Genomic DNA, 18,765 nt, shown 5'->3' on the forward strand with positions numbered 1-18,765 from the left:
TGACTGGAGGCTCCTCACTCATTTTGTATCAGGGGACTGTTTATCAAAATTTTCCCAACCGAGCAGAAGAAAAAAACTGTAGATCCTCAGGTGACTCTAACATGCTAGCCATTTTGGGTAAGATGATGAGTGAACTCCAAATCATGAAAGATCAGATTCAGGCTTCTAAACCTATTAGGCCACATATAAATCCAGTGCACCTACCAAAGTCCCTCTCATTAGTGGCATCCTGAGGAAACCAGTTCCATTCCTTATCAGAGAAGACCTCAGCCACTATCAGGTCAACACCCAGATACTCCTGTCTCTCGTCAGTATTCAAGAACATTGTATGAGCACCATAGAGATACATGGAGACACACATCCTGAAAAAGTGCATTCAGCAAGTCAGCTAATAGAGCTCTTTATTCCTCGTTATATGAATCCTGCAGGATGAGAAACAATATACCATGGTCCAATGCCAACCATACCAGACTTTAGCACCAAAGACCCTAGTGAGTTTACACAGTTGAAGCTAGCCCTTGAGAGCCTCTTACCACTGAATGCTACAGAACTATTCAGATACCAAATCCTGTTAGATCATCTGAGGCTGGATGAAGCTCGCCTGGTGGCAGACTCCTACCTCAATTTATCACTCCCATACTCAGATACCATGGCTGCCCTGAATGAAAGGTTCAGCCCCTTGCTGCGCAGAAAGGATTCACCCTTTTTCCATGCTCCGAAAGAAGCGGTGATGCCAAGCCTCAGGAATATGAAGCAACAACTGATTCAAACTCCAGAGAAAGCAGCCATATACAACACAGAGATAGAGAAGTTGGAACTGAAAGGTGTTGCTTCTAGTCTCACTGCAGAAGGAGTTAGTGTAACAGGGGATCTTGGTATTTCCCAAGTCATTTGGTCAGCCATAATGCAAAGCAACATGTTGCGTTTAATTGCTCCTTCCAATACAAAGGCATGAACCTGAAGAATCCCCACTTACCTGGTCTGGTCTTTAAGCCCCCTCTGTCCTGGGTGTCTTACTTCGATTTAGGGAGCATAATGTAGGTATTAGTGGTGACATAAAGGAGATGTTTCACCAGGTCCTTCCTGCGCTTTCTCTGGTGCGGCATGAGATGAGACGAAACACCTTATATCTATACATTTATATTCAAATGAAATTGGGATGACCCACAACTTCCTGATGACCTTCAACGAGCATGGAAAGTATGCTCTCTATTTTACTGAGCTTCAGTATTTACCTCTTGTAGTACTCCCTCGATGTTACACCCCATCCAGTATGGACCACCCTGAGGTCACTCATGAGATCCCCATTTTCACTGAGGCTTCAGAGAAAGCATATGGGGCAGTCACTTACCTTAATTCTGATTATCCTAGTGAGAGAGTACACCTTTCCTTTCTCTTGGCCCGGTCCCGTGTTGCCCCACGTAAGCAGTTTGCTCCATATCTAGACTTGAGTCACTCTTGTAGGAGCGCAGTTGGCCAAACTCGATGGAACTGAGTTTACCTTGAAGGCTAAAAAGGTCACGTTCTGGATGGATTCAACAACCGTCCTTCACTGGTTACCTTCAGAATCCTGCCGCTTCAAGGTTATTGTGGGTAACAGGGTAGCAGAGATTCAAGAAATAACAGTCCTTAAGGCATGGCATTATATCAACTCCACAGGGAATCCTGCGGATGATCTTACACGTGTCAAGAATCTGAAGGACCTCACTGAACTCTCCTCCAACCTCAGAGTACTTGGCCATCACCTCCAGCTAAGCACAGCCTGGAATCTGATGATAAAGTTGAGTTAAAATGAGCTATCTGCTGTGGTATGATTAAATCAGCACCACAAACTGCAGATGGTAGTAAATTTAGCTGGTGGAAGGACTTGATTGAGTCCGTGGCACAGTAGCTGCATGGGGCAGGAGTGAAGAGTGGTTTTCCTCCAGCCAGTACTTACCAAAAGGTAGGGCAGATAGCACAGAGAAAGGCCAAAGTGGACAGTTTTCCCGAGGGTTACCAGATGTTAAAGAGTAGTACGCCTGTTCATTCTAACAGCCGACTCCTTTGTCTTTCTCTAGAGTTCGACCAAACCAGCAATCTAATGCTGTAAATGGGGGTCAAAGCCAGCTTCACAGAAAATGGTCAATCTTCCTCCACCTAGACTTCGGTTAATCAAACCTGCGTTCCGTTCAACTGGAATGGATTGTTTTGGACCATTCTTAGTCAAAATGGGACATCAGACAGAGAAGAGATGTGTCCTTTAATTCAAATGCCTGACCACTCAGGCCGTGCACCTTGATGTTCTGACATCGATGGATAGTGATGCTTTCTTCATGGCAATGCGTTGGTTCAGACCAAGGCACCAACTTCCGAGGTTGTGAGAAAGAACTTAGGATCTACAGCAGAAGTTAACAAAGCAACAGATTAGCTTTCATTTCAATCCTTTTGCGCCACACTTTGGAGGGGTGTGGGAATGAGAGATTTGTTCAGTTAAGGCTGCACTTTACACAACTTAAGAAGAAGTTCTTAAAACTGTCCTCATAGAAATTGAGGCAATCTTCAACTCCTAACCACGATTTAGATCCGATCACCCCAAGTTGCCTTCTGGTGGGGCATCCAGATGGTTACCTACCCCAAGTTAGCTATGCAGTGTCGGAACTTCTAGGAAGACGGAGATGGAGGCATTCACAAGTGTTGGCTGACAGATTCTGGATGGCCTTCATAAAGCACTACTTACCAGGATTGCAAACCAGAGGAAAGTGACATAACCCTTCAGCAGACATCAAACCCGGTCTTCATGCTGGTTGACCCTCAGATGCCTCGCTCATTCTGGCAAATTGGTAGAGTAGTAAATATCTTCCCTGGGGCTGATGATTGTGTATGAACAGCTGAGATCCAGATAAAGGACAGAGTCTACACAAGTCCCATAGCTCGCCTAGTTGTACTGCCAGAGATCCCTAATGATGCAGATGACACTCCTGCCAGTGACTGAGACTGTATAATGTCAACCTTTCAACAGAGCAAATTTGACCCAAAGTTGGGGGCGGCAGTGTTAGAAAAGCCGGGTCTGTGCACATAAGCTACCTTTGACATGTCCACATGCGCAGAAAGTGCGAGAGTGACTCAGCAGGAAAGTGCAAAGACGAAGATTTGTGTGCCAGTAAACAAAAACCACACACACCCACCCACTCTCACAACAAGTATCCAAATGATCACCTGTAATGCCAGTGTACAGCTGTGTTGTGTGCATCTTGGTTGCAAATTACTCCTATACTAAGATAAGTTAAACTCTTTGGATGGAACTGATCAAACACGGTGTTTTGACTGACACCCATTGAGCAAGGCTAGATATAAGACCTCATCTAATACAGTCTTTTTGGTAATACTCCAGAATAACTCAGATTTTTTCCTACTATGTGGTCACTGCAGCCCCTGCTGACATGAAAATTATGGTTGAAAAATGAAAACTCTATAATCATTTACACATACTCAGGACATTTGCATAGTTCTATAATACATGGACAGTAAATAATTACTTAATATTGATACACTGACTGCACTATTAAACTTAAACTTATGTAATCAGTGCAAGAGTTGTCACAAGACATAATTGCTTGGGCATTCTGAGATTATGAGTGTTTGCATTCAAACAAATATACAATCAAATCAGTTGCAACCTAACTATTATTTGCTAATCTCCAAATGTAAAATGTATGCTCTACTTTAAGACTGACTTCATGCTGACCAGGTGCAGCCGCATTATGTGATCATTTCCATGTTGCCATTCTTTGTAATATGATATCCCAGAGGGAGGAGTTGATAGGTCTTTTACATAAACGAAAGTTAAGTAAAAGAAATGAAAGTATTGGGTGTGGTGACAAGTAAAGCAGGTCTCGCAGTATCTACAGTAAGAAAGTACATTTATTGGCCTTGAGAAGTAAAGCAGCTATTACTGCCATTTCAGTTGGAACTTTTATTTGCTGAGAACTGGGAACTGACTTCAGTCATGGCAGACGCTTTGTCCTTCCTGGAAGAGGATTTTACATGTCTCATCTGTTGTGATGTCTTCACCGATCCGGTCACTTTGAAATGTAGCCACAGTTTGTGTGACAAGTGTCTTCAGCATTTCTGGACGACTCAAGATGTGCCGCGGTGTCCGGTCTGTCGGAAGGAATGCTCTCACGACGAACCCACCAAGAGCCTGGCGTTCAGAGCACTCTGTGAGTCCTTCAAGAAGAGGAAACCCTCCGCTGTTTCAGCAGACGTTTGTCCAGAACATGAAGAAAAGTTAAAACTCTTCTGCTTTGTGGACAAGAAGCCCATCTGTGTGGTCTGTTACACATCAAAGAAGCACGAAGATCACAAGTGTTCACCTGTCAACGAGGCTGCTGGGAATTTAAAGGTACGTGGGGTTTGGAATCTAATCTGATTGACTTTTGACATCATCAAGCTCATTTTTAAGGGTTTATCCTGTGATTCTAGGAGGATCTCAAGACACAACTGAACAGATTACAGACGACATTCGATGACCTCAAGAAAGCCCATGAGAGCTGTGTCAAACAGGTTGAGATCAATAAGGTAAGAGGTTATGGCATGTTCAAGTGCCCCTGGGAAGTTTGTATTTATGAATTAGGAAGTGTACAATCATTCCAACATGACTTGAACACCATTAGTTTTGTAATCAGTAGTGAACTTTTACATTGTTAATAGGGCCGGGACTCGATTAAAAAAATTTATCTAATTAATTAGAGGCTTTGTAATTAATTAATCGAAATTAATCGCATTTTAATCGCATATAAATATTTGACCTGAGAACAGTGAGAAGTAATTTTTTTCACATGGATTTATAGTATACCATTGAATAATGACTGAATACATAAGCTTAAGCAACAAAATATTGTTTATTTTTGTTCAACCAAGTCTAGCAGACCAGTGCAATGTTTGCCATGAAGTGTATCAATAGCATATTTAGAAACAATTTAGAAATAGTACATTTCAGAAATTCAGGAAGCTTATAGGTGCTGGAACCTTCTGTAAAGAGTTTTTTAAGTAAAACACAATACTGTCAATTACATTCATAACATTGGAAACCCTGACTATTAGAAAACATCTCTCTGTTGCTTCAGAGGCCATAACATATAAGTTCAACTCTCAATAACCTTGGCCAAAACAATAAAGAGTTCAACATAAACTGTTGCACCAACAAAATAATACATAGTTCAACATAAAGTGTAAAGTCCACGCTAGCTGCTATATGTTTTGCGTTGAGGTGATACTTGAGGCTCGATGTGTGCTGTGGTGATATGCGAACGCTAGTTGGTGCTCCAGTATAATCGGTCCCGCCGAAACGCGTCCAGTTTCGCGGTGCAAAAATAAGTTATTAAAAACGCGGGAATTTTTTTTGTGTAATTAATTAATCTTAGTTAACGCGTTATTTTTTGTGTAATTAATTAATCTCAATTAACGCGTTAAAGTCCCGGCCCTAATTGTTAACAGAAACAGCTAAACCATTTCAGGAATGCACCAGTATGGATGAAAACCAGATAAAGGAGGAATTTGAGAAATTCCATCAGTTTCTGAGAGACGAGGAGGAGAAATGGATCAGATCCTTGCATAAAGAAAAGAAACCTCAAGATGAGAAACTCCAGGCGAGAATGAAGGAGCTCTCCACACAGATATCATATTTGTCTGAGACGATGGCAGCCGTCTGGCAGGAAATAGAAACTGAAAACATCACATTTCTCCAGGTACAGATCAGATCAAATACTCAACAATACACATAAAGCCAAGGACAAAAGTCAATCAGAGAGCTGTAATCTGAAGCAAGCATACCTGATAATCAGTGTTCATGATCTGTGTTTGCTCAACCTCATGTCTGAAAACTAATTATTCCTTTTTTATCTCTCATTCAGAATTACAGTGATACTTTAAAAAGGTGAGGCTTTCCCAATTATAGCTGCACTCCTATTTTACACAGAGAACACCAAATATCTTACTGTTTATCTACACAGACTCCAATACCTATCAGTAGGAAACACAGTCCCTGAACTACAGGAGTATCAACACTATCCCATTCATACAATGGTCTTCACCACATGGGTCAAAATGCAGAACCTCATTGAACAGCGTAAGTATATCTGCTTAGATTGTGTACATAATTTATCTATGCAAATGTTTTTCATTGTTAGTAGTCCACTGATATTGACTAATGACTGGTTGGTGTTTTAACGTCGCTTCCTTGGCCATTTTCATGACGAGTAACAAGTTTAAAACCTTTATTTGATGTTTTTTTACAGTGGTGTGCAAAAGTTTGGGAACCCCTCAAGTCAAGTCAAGTCTGCTTTATTGTCAATTCTTACACATGTACAGTACATACATACAGAGAATCATAATTGCGTTACTCTCAGACCCTTGCTTCATACAGATAACACTAACAGTAGAGTCTAAAAATCTAGATCAAATATAAAATATAAGACCGTTATAAGATACAATGGTTGCACTTTATTTTACAGTATATGTACTTACATGTACTTATAGTGTACTAAGAAAGTTCTGGTAATACAAGGTAACTACATGGGGTAGGGTTAGGTTTAGGGGTAGGTATAGGGTAAGTACCTAGTTATTACATAGTTATTTTAAATACTATAAAAAGTACATAGTATGTACATAAGGAACAGGACTGTAAAATAAAGTGCTACCGATACAACTATACAATAAGGGCATGTAAAAAAGACATATAATAAAAATAAAAATAAAGTTAAATAAAGCAGCGCAAGGCACATGGGAGATAGAGTGCAGTGTTAATTTTGACACGAAATTTTAATTTAGTCTTAGTCTTAGTCTTTTGACTATAATTCTTTTTAGTTTTAGTCAAGTTTTAGTCATCTGAATTGTTTTAATTTTAGTCTTATTTTAGTCGACTAAAATTGCTTGGTATTTTAGTCGACTAAAATTGCTTGGTATTTTAGTCGACTAAAATTGCTTGGTATTTTAGTCGACTAAAATTGCTTGGTATTTTAGTCGACTAAAATAAGACTAAAATCAATAACAGATTTACTAGACAATTTTTTACAGCTGGTATAGGAAACAAACTTAACCAAAATATATAAAACACAAATTCAACTTTATTTCAACACAACTGTGTCTTTATTTCAATTCAAAAGCTTTTATGCAGCAACAAACACTTTCATGATAATGTAAACAATAACTAGCTGCCAATTGACCATCAATAAAAGAAAAATAACGTTAGGTCCAGGACCTTAAAGTTTACAGCTGAGCTGAACAATAAGTGCATACATTTAAAGTAAATATTTAATAAGCTGGCAGCTAGGTGGATAAAAAAAGTAACAAGATTTTATAAGGTATTCATTTGTCTAGCAATATTGTATGTTTTAAATACTACAATATTGCTAGATTAGTATGTATAATGATAGGATGTGAACATTTACGTTTCACATGACTAATATAGAAATATTTGTGATATTGTCAACAAGTAGAACATTATAAAATATACTAAACATTAGTATTAATCAAATGTATGTATCATAATATTACGTATTAGTATTGTGCTCTCATCTAACAAAAGAACATCGTTGTGAAATTACATTTGAGAAAATGTCCAGGTGGCTCGTCTGTAAATGTCTTTTCAAATTGGTTGTGTTCTTGGCACGAATGAGCGCTCCGCGTGCTTTACACTTTGTTTTGTTTTGTTCGTCGTCAAACGTGAAGTGACCTGTGGACATTTTGTCGCTCTTTTAGACATCACCTCTTCGAATGCCGACTTCCCGGGAGCTCATTTGAAAAATGAAAACCTTTGCTTCACATCTCAATAAGTCAGGCTCGGATTGGTTCTCTTCTCTCATGCAGTCTCGCCTGTTCCGTTTTACCGGTTCTTTTGCTCATTCCTCGCATCTCTCCCGTCTGCTGATTTGATTTTCGTAACAGTCTATTTTCGTCAGGTTGGGTGAAAGGACCTGGGGATGTGGGACCTGGGGGTGGGGCTCTGGCTCTCCTCAGTTTGCGGAGGAAGTAGAGACCCTGCTGTGATTTCTTGGCCAGTGCTGCGGTGTTTTCAGTCCAGGAGAGGTCCTCTGTGATGTGCACACCCAGGAACTTGGTGCTGCTCACTCTCTCCACATTTGCACCGTTGATGGTCAGAGGAGCGTGCTGAGTGTGTGCTCTCCTGAGGTCAACAACAATCTCCTTAGTCTTCTTCACATTCAGAGAGAGATTTTCGTCACTGCACCATCCACCATCTCATCCTTGTTGCTAATGAGACCCACCACAGTCATGTCATCGCAAACTTAATGATGAGGTTGGAGTTGTGTGATGGTGTACAGTCGTGGGTCAGCAGTGTGAAGAGGAGGGGGCTCAGCACAAATCCTTGGGGGGCCCCAGTGTTCAGTGTGATGGTGCTGGATATGTTGCTGCCAACCCGTAATTCCATGAGGTCTTCCAGTCAGAAAGTCCAACAGCCAGTTGTACGGCGAAGTGTTGAGTCCCAGCTGGACCAGTTTGCAAATGAGCTGTTGAGGTATGATTGTGTTGAATACTGAACTATTCTTTGAACTAAGTCTATGAACAGCATTCTGACATATGAGTCCTTTTTGCTAAATGCTGAGTGCAGGACAGTTGCGATGGCATCACCGGTCAATCGGTTGGACTTGATGTGGTTGCATGACTAGCCGTTCAAAGCACTTCGTGAGGATGGAAGTAGGTGCAACAGGACGGTAGTCATTGAAGCAGGATGGAGAAGGCTTCTTCAGTACTGGAATGATGGTGGTTGTTTTGAAACTTTGTAAGCCCCTCTCTGTGTGGTGTACTAAACAAAGTCTAAAATGTTATTGCCTCTTTTTGGAAAGCTAATGTGTTGGTGTATTTGTGGAAACACACTCTTTAAGTGCACCCTTGCAGAATCTGTGAAAATGTGAATAATTTTACAAAATAAGAGAGATCATAATAGAAAGGTTTTTTTTTTATTTAGTACTGTCCTGAGTACGATATTGTACATAAAAGATGTTTACATTTAGTCCATAACTTATTAAAATAACCCCATTCAAAAGTTTGGGAACCCTTGGTTCTTAATACTTTTTGTGTGGTTACCTGGATGATCCACGACCGTCTTTCTGTTTTATGATGGTTGTCCTTGAGTCCCTGGCTTGTTCTGAACAGTTAAACTGATAACTGTTCTTCAGAAAAATCTTTAAAGGGGGGGTGAAATGCTATTTCATGCATACTGAGTTTTTTACACTGTTAAAGAGTTGGATTCCAATGCTAAACATCAAACATCAAAAATTAAGTTGTACGTTTGAAGGAGTATTTTTGTTAAAAAAAATACCTCTTCCGGTTTGTCACAAGTTTTGGAAAGTTTTTTTCGAGTATGGGTCTGTGTGACGTTAGATGGAGCGGAAATTCCTTATATGGGTCCTAAGGGCACGTCTGCCGGAAGAGCGTGCACTCCCATAGAGCAGAGCCCAGACGTTCACTGATCAGAGCGAGAGACCGAATTGTCACAAAAGAAGTGTCTTTTTGGTTGCCAGGGCAAGACAACCCTGCACAGATTACCAAAAGAAAAACAGCATTAAGGGACCAATGGATGGAGTTTATTTTTACAGAGCATCAACGGAGTTGTGTAAGTGTTTGTGTTTGTTCCCTGCATTTCGAAGATGCTTGTTTTACAAACAAGGCCCAGTTTGACGCCGGATTTGCACATCGTTTATTTCTTAAGGATAATGCAGTCCCAACGAAAAAGGGTCACGATCGTGTGTTGGAACCGCAGGCGGTGAGTAAAACTGCTTCAAATATCTCTGTGTTGTTAACTTAGCTATCGGCGCGTAAGCACATCAAGTAAACAACATGCGATGTTGTCATCAAACTGCACTTTCCACATGTACAGCTAAAAAAAAACAAAGATGACATAAAGTGGAACTTAGTCATTTTCCAAAACCGCTAAGCAAATATATACAGTTTCAGTACATACCACATAGAGACGTTGTTGCTGATGCTGCTCTTGTTAAATTTCAGCCTCTGGATCTGATTCTGTATCATAAATAAACGGCTGAATCTGACTGTTAGCCATGGTTTGTTTTGGATGTTTGGATGTGCCGCTCGTGATTCTTTAGCTCCGCCCACACGTCACGCCTCCAGCCGCTCGTGTTTTTCCGGGAAAAATCGGTACAGACTATCTTTCTCTTATGAATATAATAAAACTAAAGACTTTTTGGAGTTATGAAGCATGCAGTACTACTCTATAGGTACTCAAGATTAACAGGATATTGAGTGAAAACCAGCATTTCACCCCCCCCCCCTTTAAGGTCCTGCAGAATCTTCAGTTCCCTTTTAAGGGAACTTCGAACTGCGTCTTCTAGGGGGTGCTATGGGGAACACCTTGTTGTGAACATCGTTTGAAGTATACATTGAAAAAGCACCATCGAGTTGGCTGGCGACAACCTTTGACTTCACTACCGGCGCGACTATAAATAAGCTCCAGGAGAACACACCATTCTCTTTTTCGTCTTCATTGACTGTTTTGATTTCGCTGAGGAGTTTAGAGAGGGACTTTCCTTTTCGGGCTCTTTGGGGACAGACGAGAGTGAACTTCAGGAGGAAGATGTGTTGTCATGAACCTTTTCTGATACTAAAGTTAGTGCTTTTCTGGGTTCTGCCCAGGAAGAGCACGAGATGTCTGAGGGTGGCAAAGAAGCTGAGGCTGAGCCTTCTCAATCCTCCTGACCTGCATATGTGGAGCTGTTAGAAGTTATGGATCGCGCCACAGCAAATTTGGTCTTGCCATGGAAGCATGCCAGCAAATTGACACCACAAGGTCACCTTAACGAGCGTTATTTGTCTGACCATAGCCCTCCATCCTAGGTGAGCCTTCCAATCTTGCCTGATTAACATGTAGAAGTCAAAAAAGAATGTAAGAGGCCGTTTTCTTCTTGCATCCATCAGTTTCAGCATTCAAATTCAAGCCAACATCGATGCGCGAAAACGGCTATGAGAGGATGCCCCCTGTAGAAGAGACGCTGGATAGCTATCTCTCTGTGGGGGATGTAACTCATATGCAGGTCATCGATTCATTGGTTAAATTCAGGCATAGAACATGAAACCTTTTTACACTAAATGCCTGGCCTGGCGCCAGACTGGCTGGACTTAAATTATTTACGATACCCGTGCAAGCCTCAAAGGAGACACAAAACCCCCAACATTCCACACACACAAAAAGAAAGCTTTCTTAAAGTTCCTTACCTTCGTCATTTTATTAATATGTATTTTGAATATGTTTGTGCATACAATGGTTAATCCTTGTTATGCGAGGATTATAATTTTACTATCTTATAAATTGGAAATGTTTCTCCTCATTTTAAGGTTCTCAAATAGTCATGTTTCTGTAACCCCACTCCTGACCAGGTCGTAAAACTTTATGACCCAACTGGACAACAGGACAGGAAAGAGCCCGTTCACCGGTGCCTTTTTCTCAATGTATCCTAAACTATTACTTTTTCAATGTGGTATTAAGTATTGCTTTTGGTGCATTAGAGATTCCCCATATAAATTGGAGAATCGGCAGTTTTTTTTATCGTGTGCTAATCAAACTTTAAATGTGTGTAATTCTGCATTTGAATGTAACTTCGTGTTTCTATCAGTTATATATGTACAGTTTGGTGTTTTTGGAATTGTCATGTTGTGACCCAACTATCCACCTGTATAAAAGGTGTGTAACAAGTTATTAATCTTGAATTACGAACTTGCTAGAATATCACTGCTGAGATCTGACAAGCCTAAGTTATTAGGGTGGGTGTTTCCACAGAGACAAAGGAACTTTTCCCGCTTCAGATCGCGGGTGTTCATTGGTTGTTCACGCGAACAGAGGCGTGAACCATCTCAAGCCATAAGAGCCGACCGAAGAAGGTCCGACCTCTCTTCTTACTCTTACTCCCTTCCCTCCTGCTTCGACCCTGGTCGCTCCCACTCGTCCCTCAGTGCAGCAGCACAGGGGCTGAGAGGACAGCCATTCTCATGGCTCCTTCGGAAGCTTTCGTTTTCATTGTTTTCTTTACTAAGTTTATTCAACTATTCGCCTCTCCACACAAGGAAGACGAATTCTGGAAAATTGCTTGTCGAACCTTTCAAATACCGCGCAATTCCGCAGCAGCCCCGGGCCGGAAGACAGAACAAAGACCCCGCTCACGCTTCTCCAGCACACGTACGCTGGTTTCAATAGACCAGCGCACAAAGCGTCACAAAAATACCACGCTCACGCACGCCGGACCATGCAAGTATCTTTCTCTATGGAGATTTAAATGCTGCTTAAAGTGTGTCTATGATTTGAGTCGTTGTTGGCTTCCAAGGGTTACTATCTGTGATTTTCATACATGAGCTCATTCTGTGATCTCTCTCTCTCTCTCTCACCTTTCTCTCGTCCTTTCTCTCTCATTCATTCTCTCTCGCTCTCTCCCTCTCTCTCTCTCCCTTTTTTGGATTCCGTTATGTCTTGTACAAAGTTTACTGTCTGTATTGTCGTATGCGTATTTACTCTGTGTGATTTGTAGTTTGATGTATTATTAGTTCAATTATTAAAAACCCATATATATCCATGATTGCCTTTGTCTAACATGCTCACATTACGAGTCAATGAGATGCCTGATCTAGCTACAATCTTTATTTTGAGAAACTAAATTGATCATAATGATAGGATAATGTTTTCATGGCCAGAGAATATTTTTCCTTGAAGTATAACTCCTAAGAAGTGATAACTTTATTGAAAATTGATAAGTTAATCTTACGGCCGTTTGCTGGACAAACCACTGTTTGATTTGCAGTAATTTACAGTAAGAGATATCACAATAATTGATATGAAAAATGGAATATTGACATATTAATGAGTAAATTGCAGTGCCCTGTAATGAGTTATTGATGAATGCAATTGAGCTATTTTTCATAACCAATAAAATTTAGTGTAACTGTCATATGAGATATATATTAATCATATTCCTGATTAATTATTCAAATATATATATATTCCCTATATATCATTTGAGTTAATTATTATGTACAACCCAGTGAGGCTACAGGGAAACTTCTTCTCTTAAATCTCCCTATTTGCCATCTAAGCCCCTCCAGGATACATCCCGCTTAAATGGCAGAGCATACGCAGCAGCAGGTCAGGCTGTGGCTTCGTTACACATGATGTCAGTGCTTCAGGCTTATCAGGCTGATCTGCTGAAGGACCTGGATAAAGGTGAGGGACTTTCAGCTGACCAGGAAGCTCTCTCTCTCCATGCTACCAAGCAGGCCGTCTCCACCATGGGTAGGTCTATGGCGGCCACAGTGGTAACGGTGAGACATCTATGGGTGAACCTGGCAGACATCGAGAAGAAAGAAAGGGGCTTTCTTCTTGATGCTCCGGTCTTGCCTTGCAAACTTTTCGGTACCTCTGTCGAGACTTTCAGAGAGGCAAGGGCATGCTCAGCTGCCTCTAAATCCTTCATTTCACTAATGTCCAGGTCCGAGCCCGAACAACATACGGGTCCTGGCCCTTCTCGATCTGAGGATCAAAGATGGGCGCAGAAGGCTAGTGTCAAGGCTCGAACTCCTCCCCCACCTACGGGCAGGGGTTAGAGGAATCGTGGGTTACAAGGAGATAAGCAGGACCCGAGGGATGTGATTCAGACAAGGCAGCGTTCTCATCCGATTCGGAGTGATAGCTAGGTAGCCACTCATTCCCTTTGGGTGTTTTTAACTTCTGCTTTTATCCTCTGCTGCCTAATTCCCCTGTCACACCAGCTCTCCACCTGATGGAGGTTAGGTGGAAAATTCTCACATAACAGTCTCCTATGCTGGATCTATGATGTTTTCGGCTGGTTCTATGTTCATCAACCAACTTACTGATGGTCCGGACTGAAAGGAGGCACCCCTCGAGAGGGGCTCCAGTGCAGGAGGGTGGGTGAGTTAGTTGTGCTGTCGCATCCAGCGGGAAGTGAAGGTGGTAGTTATGGAAGTCTTCCTGTATATACTGCCTCAGGTGATTCTCCCCTCGCCAGAGGTTTGCCAAATTTGAGCTTGCCTCTCCCGTGCGGTTCAGTGCCTCTGCGATGCTTAGGAACCTTTAAGTACACACGCTAAGCTCTGTGTTCTTTCTAAAATCCATGTAAATGGTAAGTGTGCACGCAAGACTTTTGCGCACTTTTCTGAAATCCTGTACGGTAAGGGTTATGTGCTCAGCTTAATTCCTTTTTTCAAAATGGTTAGACCAAGGTTCCTTTGGCTCCATTCAGCCAGCATGTATTTGTTTATACACTTCAAGCATCGCTTCCCTCAACATGAGGGGCTATCTGGGCAATTCTTGTGGTAGTTTAGCAGCAGCCCCCTTTTCCAGGAAGGGTCGCCTATGAGTGTGCTACTCTGAATTCAGAGTTCTCCTCTCATATGAGACTGAGTTCTCTGTTTTTTCCCCAGAGCGCTCCAGCATTATTTCCACAGATCGAGTTGATGACTCTCAAACATATTGTTTAAGATGCACCATTCCATCTATGAGCTGCTCTATAAGAGTGCTACGAGAGCCCCTCCTTGGAACAGTATTTAAAAATCCATGTTATGATTAGTATGCACGTATAGCCTTTGCGCACTTTCTGAAATCCACACCGTGGTAAGTTCGTGCGGTAGTGCTGTGCATTCTTTCTAAAATCCTATATGGTGAGGGATTCGTGCAGTTGCTTCGTACCCTTTCTTGAGTTGGTAAAAGCCCCATTCATCTTGGGCACCACTCCATTTATGTATCCTCAGGATACCTAACTAAACAGGGTGTTGCTACTAGGAATCTGTTGAGACCGCTCCTTCAGCAAGCTTATGCGATAGCAAGCGGTAGCCCCTGTGTGACAGACAAGACCTAGTATAAATACTGGGTTCTTAGCCATATCCCTTCAAAGGAATCCTTCCTGATTCCAAGCCTAGGCCCTAAGAAATAAGTGGGTATGTAGCTTAGGCCTTTGACCGAAAGGGGTACTGTCACAGACAGCCGTCTAAACATCCCAGGGGCAGCTCCCATGAAAATTGTAAAAGTTGGTGCTCGCCATGATTCTGGTCTGCACTCCCATCAGCATGAATATATACTGGTATACTGTTCTCCATAGCGCCCTCTAGAGTACGCATATCGAAATTCCCTTGAAAGGGAACGTCTCAGGTTCCGAATGTAACCATGGTTCCCTGAGTAGGGAACGAGACACTGCGTCCTCTAGCTACCTGCCATGCTTCAGACACAAGCTTCAGACGAAGAAGTGAATGATGTGTTCTCCTGATGCTTATTTATAGTTGCGCCAGTAGTGACGTCAGGGGCTGTCACCGGCCAACTCGATGGTGTTTTTTCAATGTATGCTTCAGACACAGGTGTTGCCCATGGTGCCCCCTAGATGACACAGTGTCTTGTTCCCTACTCAGGGAACCATGGTAACATTCATAACCTGAGACATTTTACAGCATCTTTGCTCTTAATGCATCGTGTTTTCTTCTGGAGCATCAGTGAATGTTTGAATTTGTAATAGTTGTGTTTGAGTGCCTCAATTGTCCTCAGTGTGAAAAGATGTTTCTCAAATTCATACAGTCACTATTGGGAAGGATTCAAATATTGAAAGATGTAAAACTGAAGAATCTGCAGGACCTTAAAGATTTTTCTGAAGAACAGTTCTCAGTTTAACTTTTCAGAACAAACAAGGGACTCATGCACATCCATCACAAAACAGTGCAAACTTTACAAACTTTTAAATTTATTGAAAATGCCCAATGTATTTTACCCAAAGAAAGGTTGAGTGATGAAAAGCTCTGTAGTTTACGGTCATCTGTGTTTTTACAGCTCCTGTGACTCTGGACCCAGACACAGCATCCAGTAAACTGCAGGTGTCAGAGGATTGCACCAGTGTTCAGTATGTGAAAAATAAAACGAGTGTGTTTGATAACCCAGAGAGAATGAATGTGGGAGTGCTGGGCTCACAGGGCTTCAGCTCAGGTGTGCACTGCTGGGACGTGGAGGTAAAAAACAACAGTCACTGGACGCTGGGAGTGGTGTCGGAAAAAGTAGACCGCAAAAAAAATTACATATTGTATCCGAAGAAACATTTTTGGTGTTTTCGTTTCATGAATTCTACATACAAGCAAGGAAATGATCCTGTCAGCAATATTAGTTACTCTGAGAGGCCAAGTATCATCCGACTGCAGCTGGACTTTGATGAAGGAGAGCTGAGATTCATCGACCCTTCTAGAAACAGGATTCTGTGCACCTACACTGGTAGATTTCCAGATAAAGTGTTCCCATATTTCTGTACTGAAGATATGTTCAGCTCACTTAACATTTTCTTTTCAAATAAACAAACATTGTAAACCACAACTTACACAACATTTATGTATGTTGTGTTTTGTGCATGTGACAAGATAATCCTCAAATGCAACATGACTTGAGTGTTTTCAAGGCCACTGTATATCAAGCTAAGTGATCATTTAATCAAGTAATGTTTAAGTGTATAGGGTAAAGCATTATAAATATAACAAATTATTTAATGTGATTATCAATGAACAAAAAATAAAGGTGTACTAATACGATTTGACTCTAGGAAATCTCTTCATAAAATTACAGCATATGTTAAGAAATTTCTGCTATCACTCATTTATTTTCATAAGTACTGCATCTAAGACGCTATGGGAAAAACTTCTTTTTTTCCTGAACTGAAGCCTTATTCAATTACGCAGTTAAACTGCACATCCATTGGTTCATGCAGTATTATAATGGCCCAGCAGTGGTGCTGCACGAACCTATGGAGGTGAAGCCCACCAAAGCCCGTCAGAATGGACGGGGCCTCTGGCTATAAATTGGCCGATTCGCCACAGGCATTCAGTTTACTTCGACTGAAGTGCAGCCTTTTAGCACGATAAGGAACACGGTCAGTGGCGTAGCAAGCTTTTCAAAAGTGTGGGGGATGGATGTGGTTTGTTTATAAACAATAAAAAAAGATGAATACAATGATAGAGGGGTACAAAATGCAGGGCTTAAAGTTCTCCGGGACCTTGCCGGATTTCCGGCTTGCAGCGTTTGGCTGAAAAAAAAAAATTATCCTACATTTAAAAAAAAAAATCAGAAAAGGGGAGAGAAAAAAACACGCCCACACAAAGCTTTTTCTCTCGTGGTATAAAAAATTTAACAATTTACTGTTTTTAAACATTAAAATAATATAAACTTTTCTTTCATAATTCTACAACAGGTACGCAAACAATGTCATCATTTCACACTTTTTTCTCCTCAGCATGTAACATTACAATCCGACACAACAGGTAAGTAAGTATCCACAAAAGTATTCAGCTAATCAACAAACAATGCTCAAAATATCAAAATTAGTTGCCCTGGCAATGAACCCATAAATACACTGCTTAACAATGACAGTTTGTCCCCCTCCTCGTCAATTCCCTGCTTCATCATCACAGTTATGTTATACATTGCATGGCCACATAACTTTACATAGCCGAATTAAGCTACCTGCTGAACAATATCCCAATAAAAGCAATTAGCATTAGTCTAAAAAACTAAATATAATACCGAAACACTCGACATGTCAACAAAACGATAACAGAACATCTTCCCAAACTCTTCCCGCCTAAGTTCCCGCCTCCTCAGCACGAGCTGACCAATAACACCCCAAGAGAGGCGGGACTTAAGGCAGAACAGCCAATCATCAGCCAGTCACACTCAAAGCAGGTGTCATAAGACAGAGCGGCCAGAGAAACGGAGGTGCGACTGTAGTAAGGCGTTTGTGCAAAACTGTGGAAAAACTGCAGAAAACGTGTGGGTGTTGAACCCTCTCACCGGGAAAAGTGTGGGTGTTAACACCCACATCCCCCACGGGTGCGACGCCCCTGAACATGGTACTCATTCCTATATTTCAGGGAACCAAGGTTATGTTAGTAACCGAGTACGTTCCCTTTCAATACTTCACTCGTACTGCATCGAAGACGCAATGGGAACCCAATTCAATTACGCCATGCTAAGAAGAGGGGAACGATCAATGCAATCATACTTTATTTATGATACCAAGGTATGACAATAGCAACTAGGAGCAGAATAAGCTCAATGAGGTTATTTCTGGCCTAGCTTGATCGTCCCATGCTTGTATCGCCTCGGTACCTAAAGGACCAAGTGCACACGAGCAGAGTTTGAGTCTTGGGCAAAGAATGGCCAAGAGTATGAGAAAGAGGAACAAAAGATGAACTTCAGACAGAAAGTACCCTAGCATGAAGTGAAGGGACGACTAGATTATAAAATCTTGCAAATGTGGACGCAAGTTCCAACCGGCCACTGCACAAATTTCTGCGATAGTCACACTGCTAAACCATGCCCAGGAAAAAGAGACTGTTCTCGTTGAATGGGCTCTCACTCCAATTGGGCATTGCAGGCTCAAGGAAGAGTAGGCTAGCTGAATTGCATCTACAATCCACTTAGAAAGACTCTGCTTTGAGACCGGCAACACTTTGATTCAGTTTCAAAAGCATACAAAGAGCTCTTCTGATCGCCTTATCGGCGCAGAGTGATCCATGTAGACTTTCAGTGCCCTAACAGGACACAGTTGAGTTACCACTTGTGGTCTGAAGGGTGTGGAGAGCATCTTGGGAATATATCCATGCCTTGGTTTCAGGATGAGCTTCGAATCGTTAGGCCTGAATTCTCGGCAATTAGGGCTTATCGAGAGTGCTTGTAAATCCCCCAAAATTAGACCTTGAGCGTGGAGGGGGATCGCCCCTTCTCCA

The 18,765-nt window shown here is 41.6% G+C and overlaps 1 protein-coding gene across 1 annotated transcript; it reads left to right on the plus strand.

The window, feature by feature from the left end:
- The first annotated feature begins 3,968 nt into the window (after window positions 1–3,968).
- LOC113085073 (zinc-binding protein A33-like) lies at window positions 3,969–16,368 on the plus strand. Its single transcript, XM_026255078.1, has 6 exons — window positions 3,969–4,384; window positions 4,465–4,560; window positions 5,499–5,729; window positions 5,895–5,917; window positions 5,994–6,109; window positions 15,830–16,368. Exons 1-6 carry the CDS (start codon window positions 3,989–3,991, stop codon window positions 16,351–16,353), a joined length of 1,386 nt encoding a protein of 461 aa, XP_026110863.1. The 5' UTR covers window positions 3,969–3,988; the 3' UTR covers window positions 16,354–16,368.
- The last annotated feature ends 2,397 nt before the right edge of the window (window positions 16,369–18,765 follow it).

Source organism: Carassius auratus, unplaced genomic scaffold (assembly GCF_003368295.1).
Source record: "Carassius auratus strain Wakin unplaced genomic scaffold, ASM336829v1 scaf_tig00041264, whole genome shotgun sequence".
Classification (NCBI taxonomy): Eukaryota; Metazoa; Chordata; class Actinopteri; order Cypriniformes; family Cyprinidae; genus Carassius; species Carassius auratus.

Excerpts from the sequence above, each read along its gene's own strand:
- LOC113085073 (XM_026255078.1), top strand. The coding sequence starts at position 3,989 with ATGGCAGACGCTTTGTCCTTCCTGGAAGAGGATTTTACATGTCTCATC. Across the intron at positions 4,385-4,464 it reads AGGCTGCTGGGAATTTAAAG|GAGGATCTCAAGACACAACT; the intron begins GTACGTGGGGTT and ends CTGTGATTCTAG. Across the intron at positions 5,730-5,894 it reads AAAACATCACATTTCTCCAG|AATTACAGTGATACTTTAAA; the intron begins GTACAGATCAGA and ends TCTCTCATTCAG.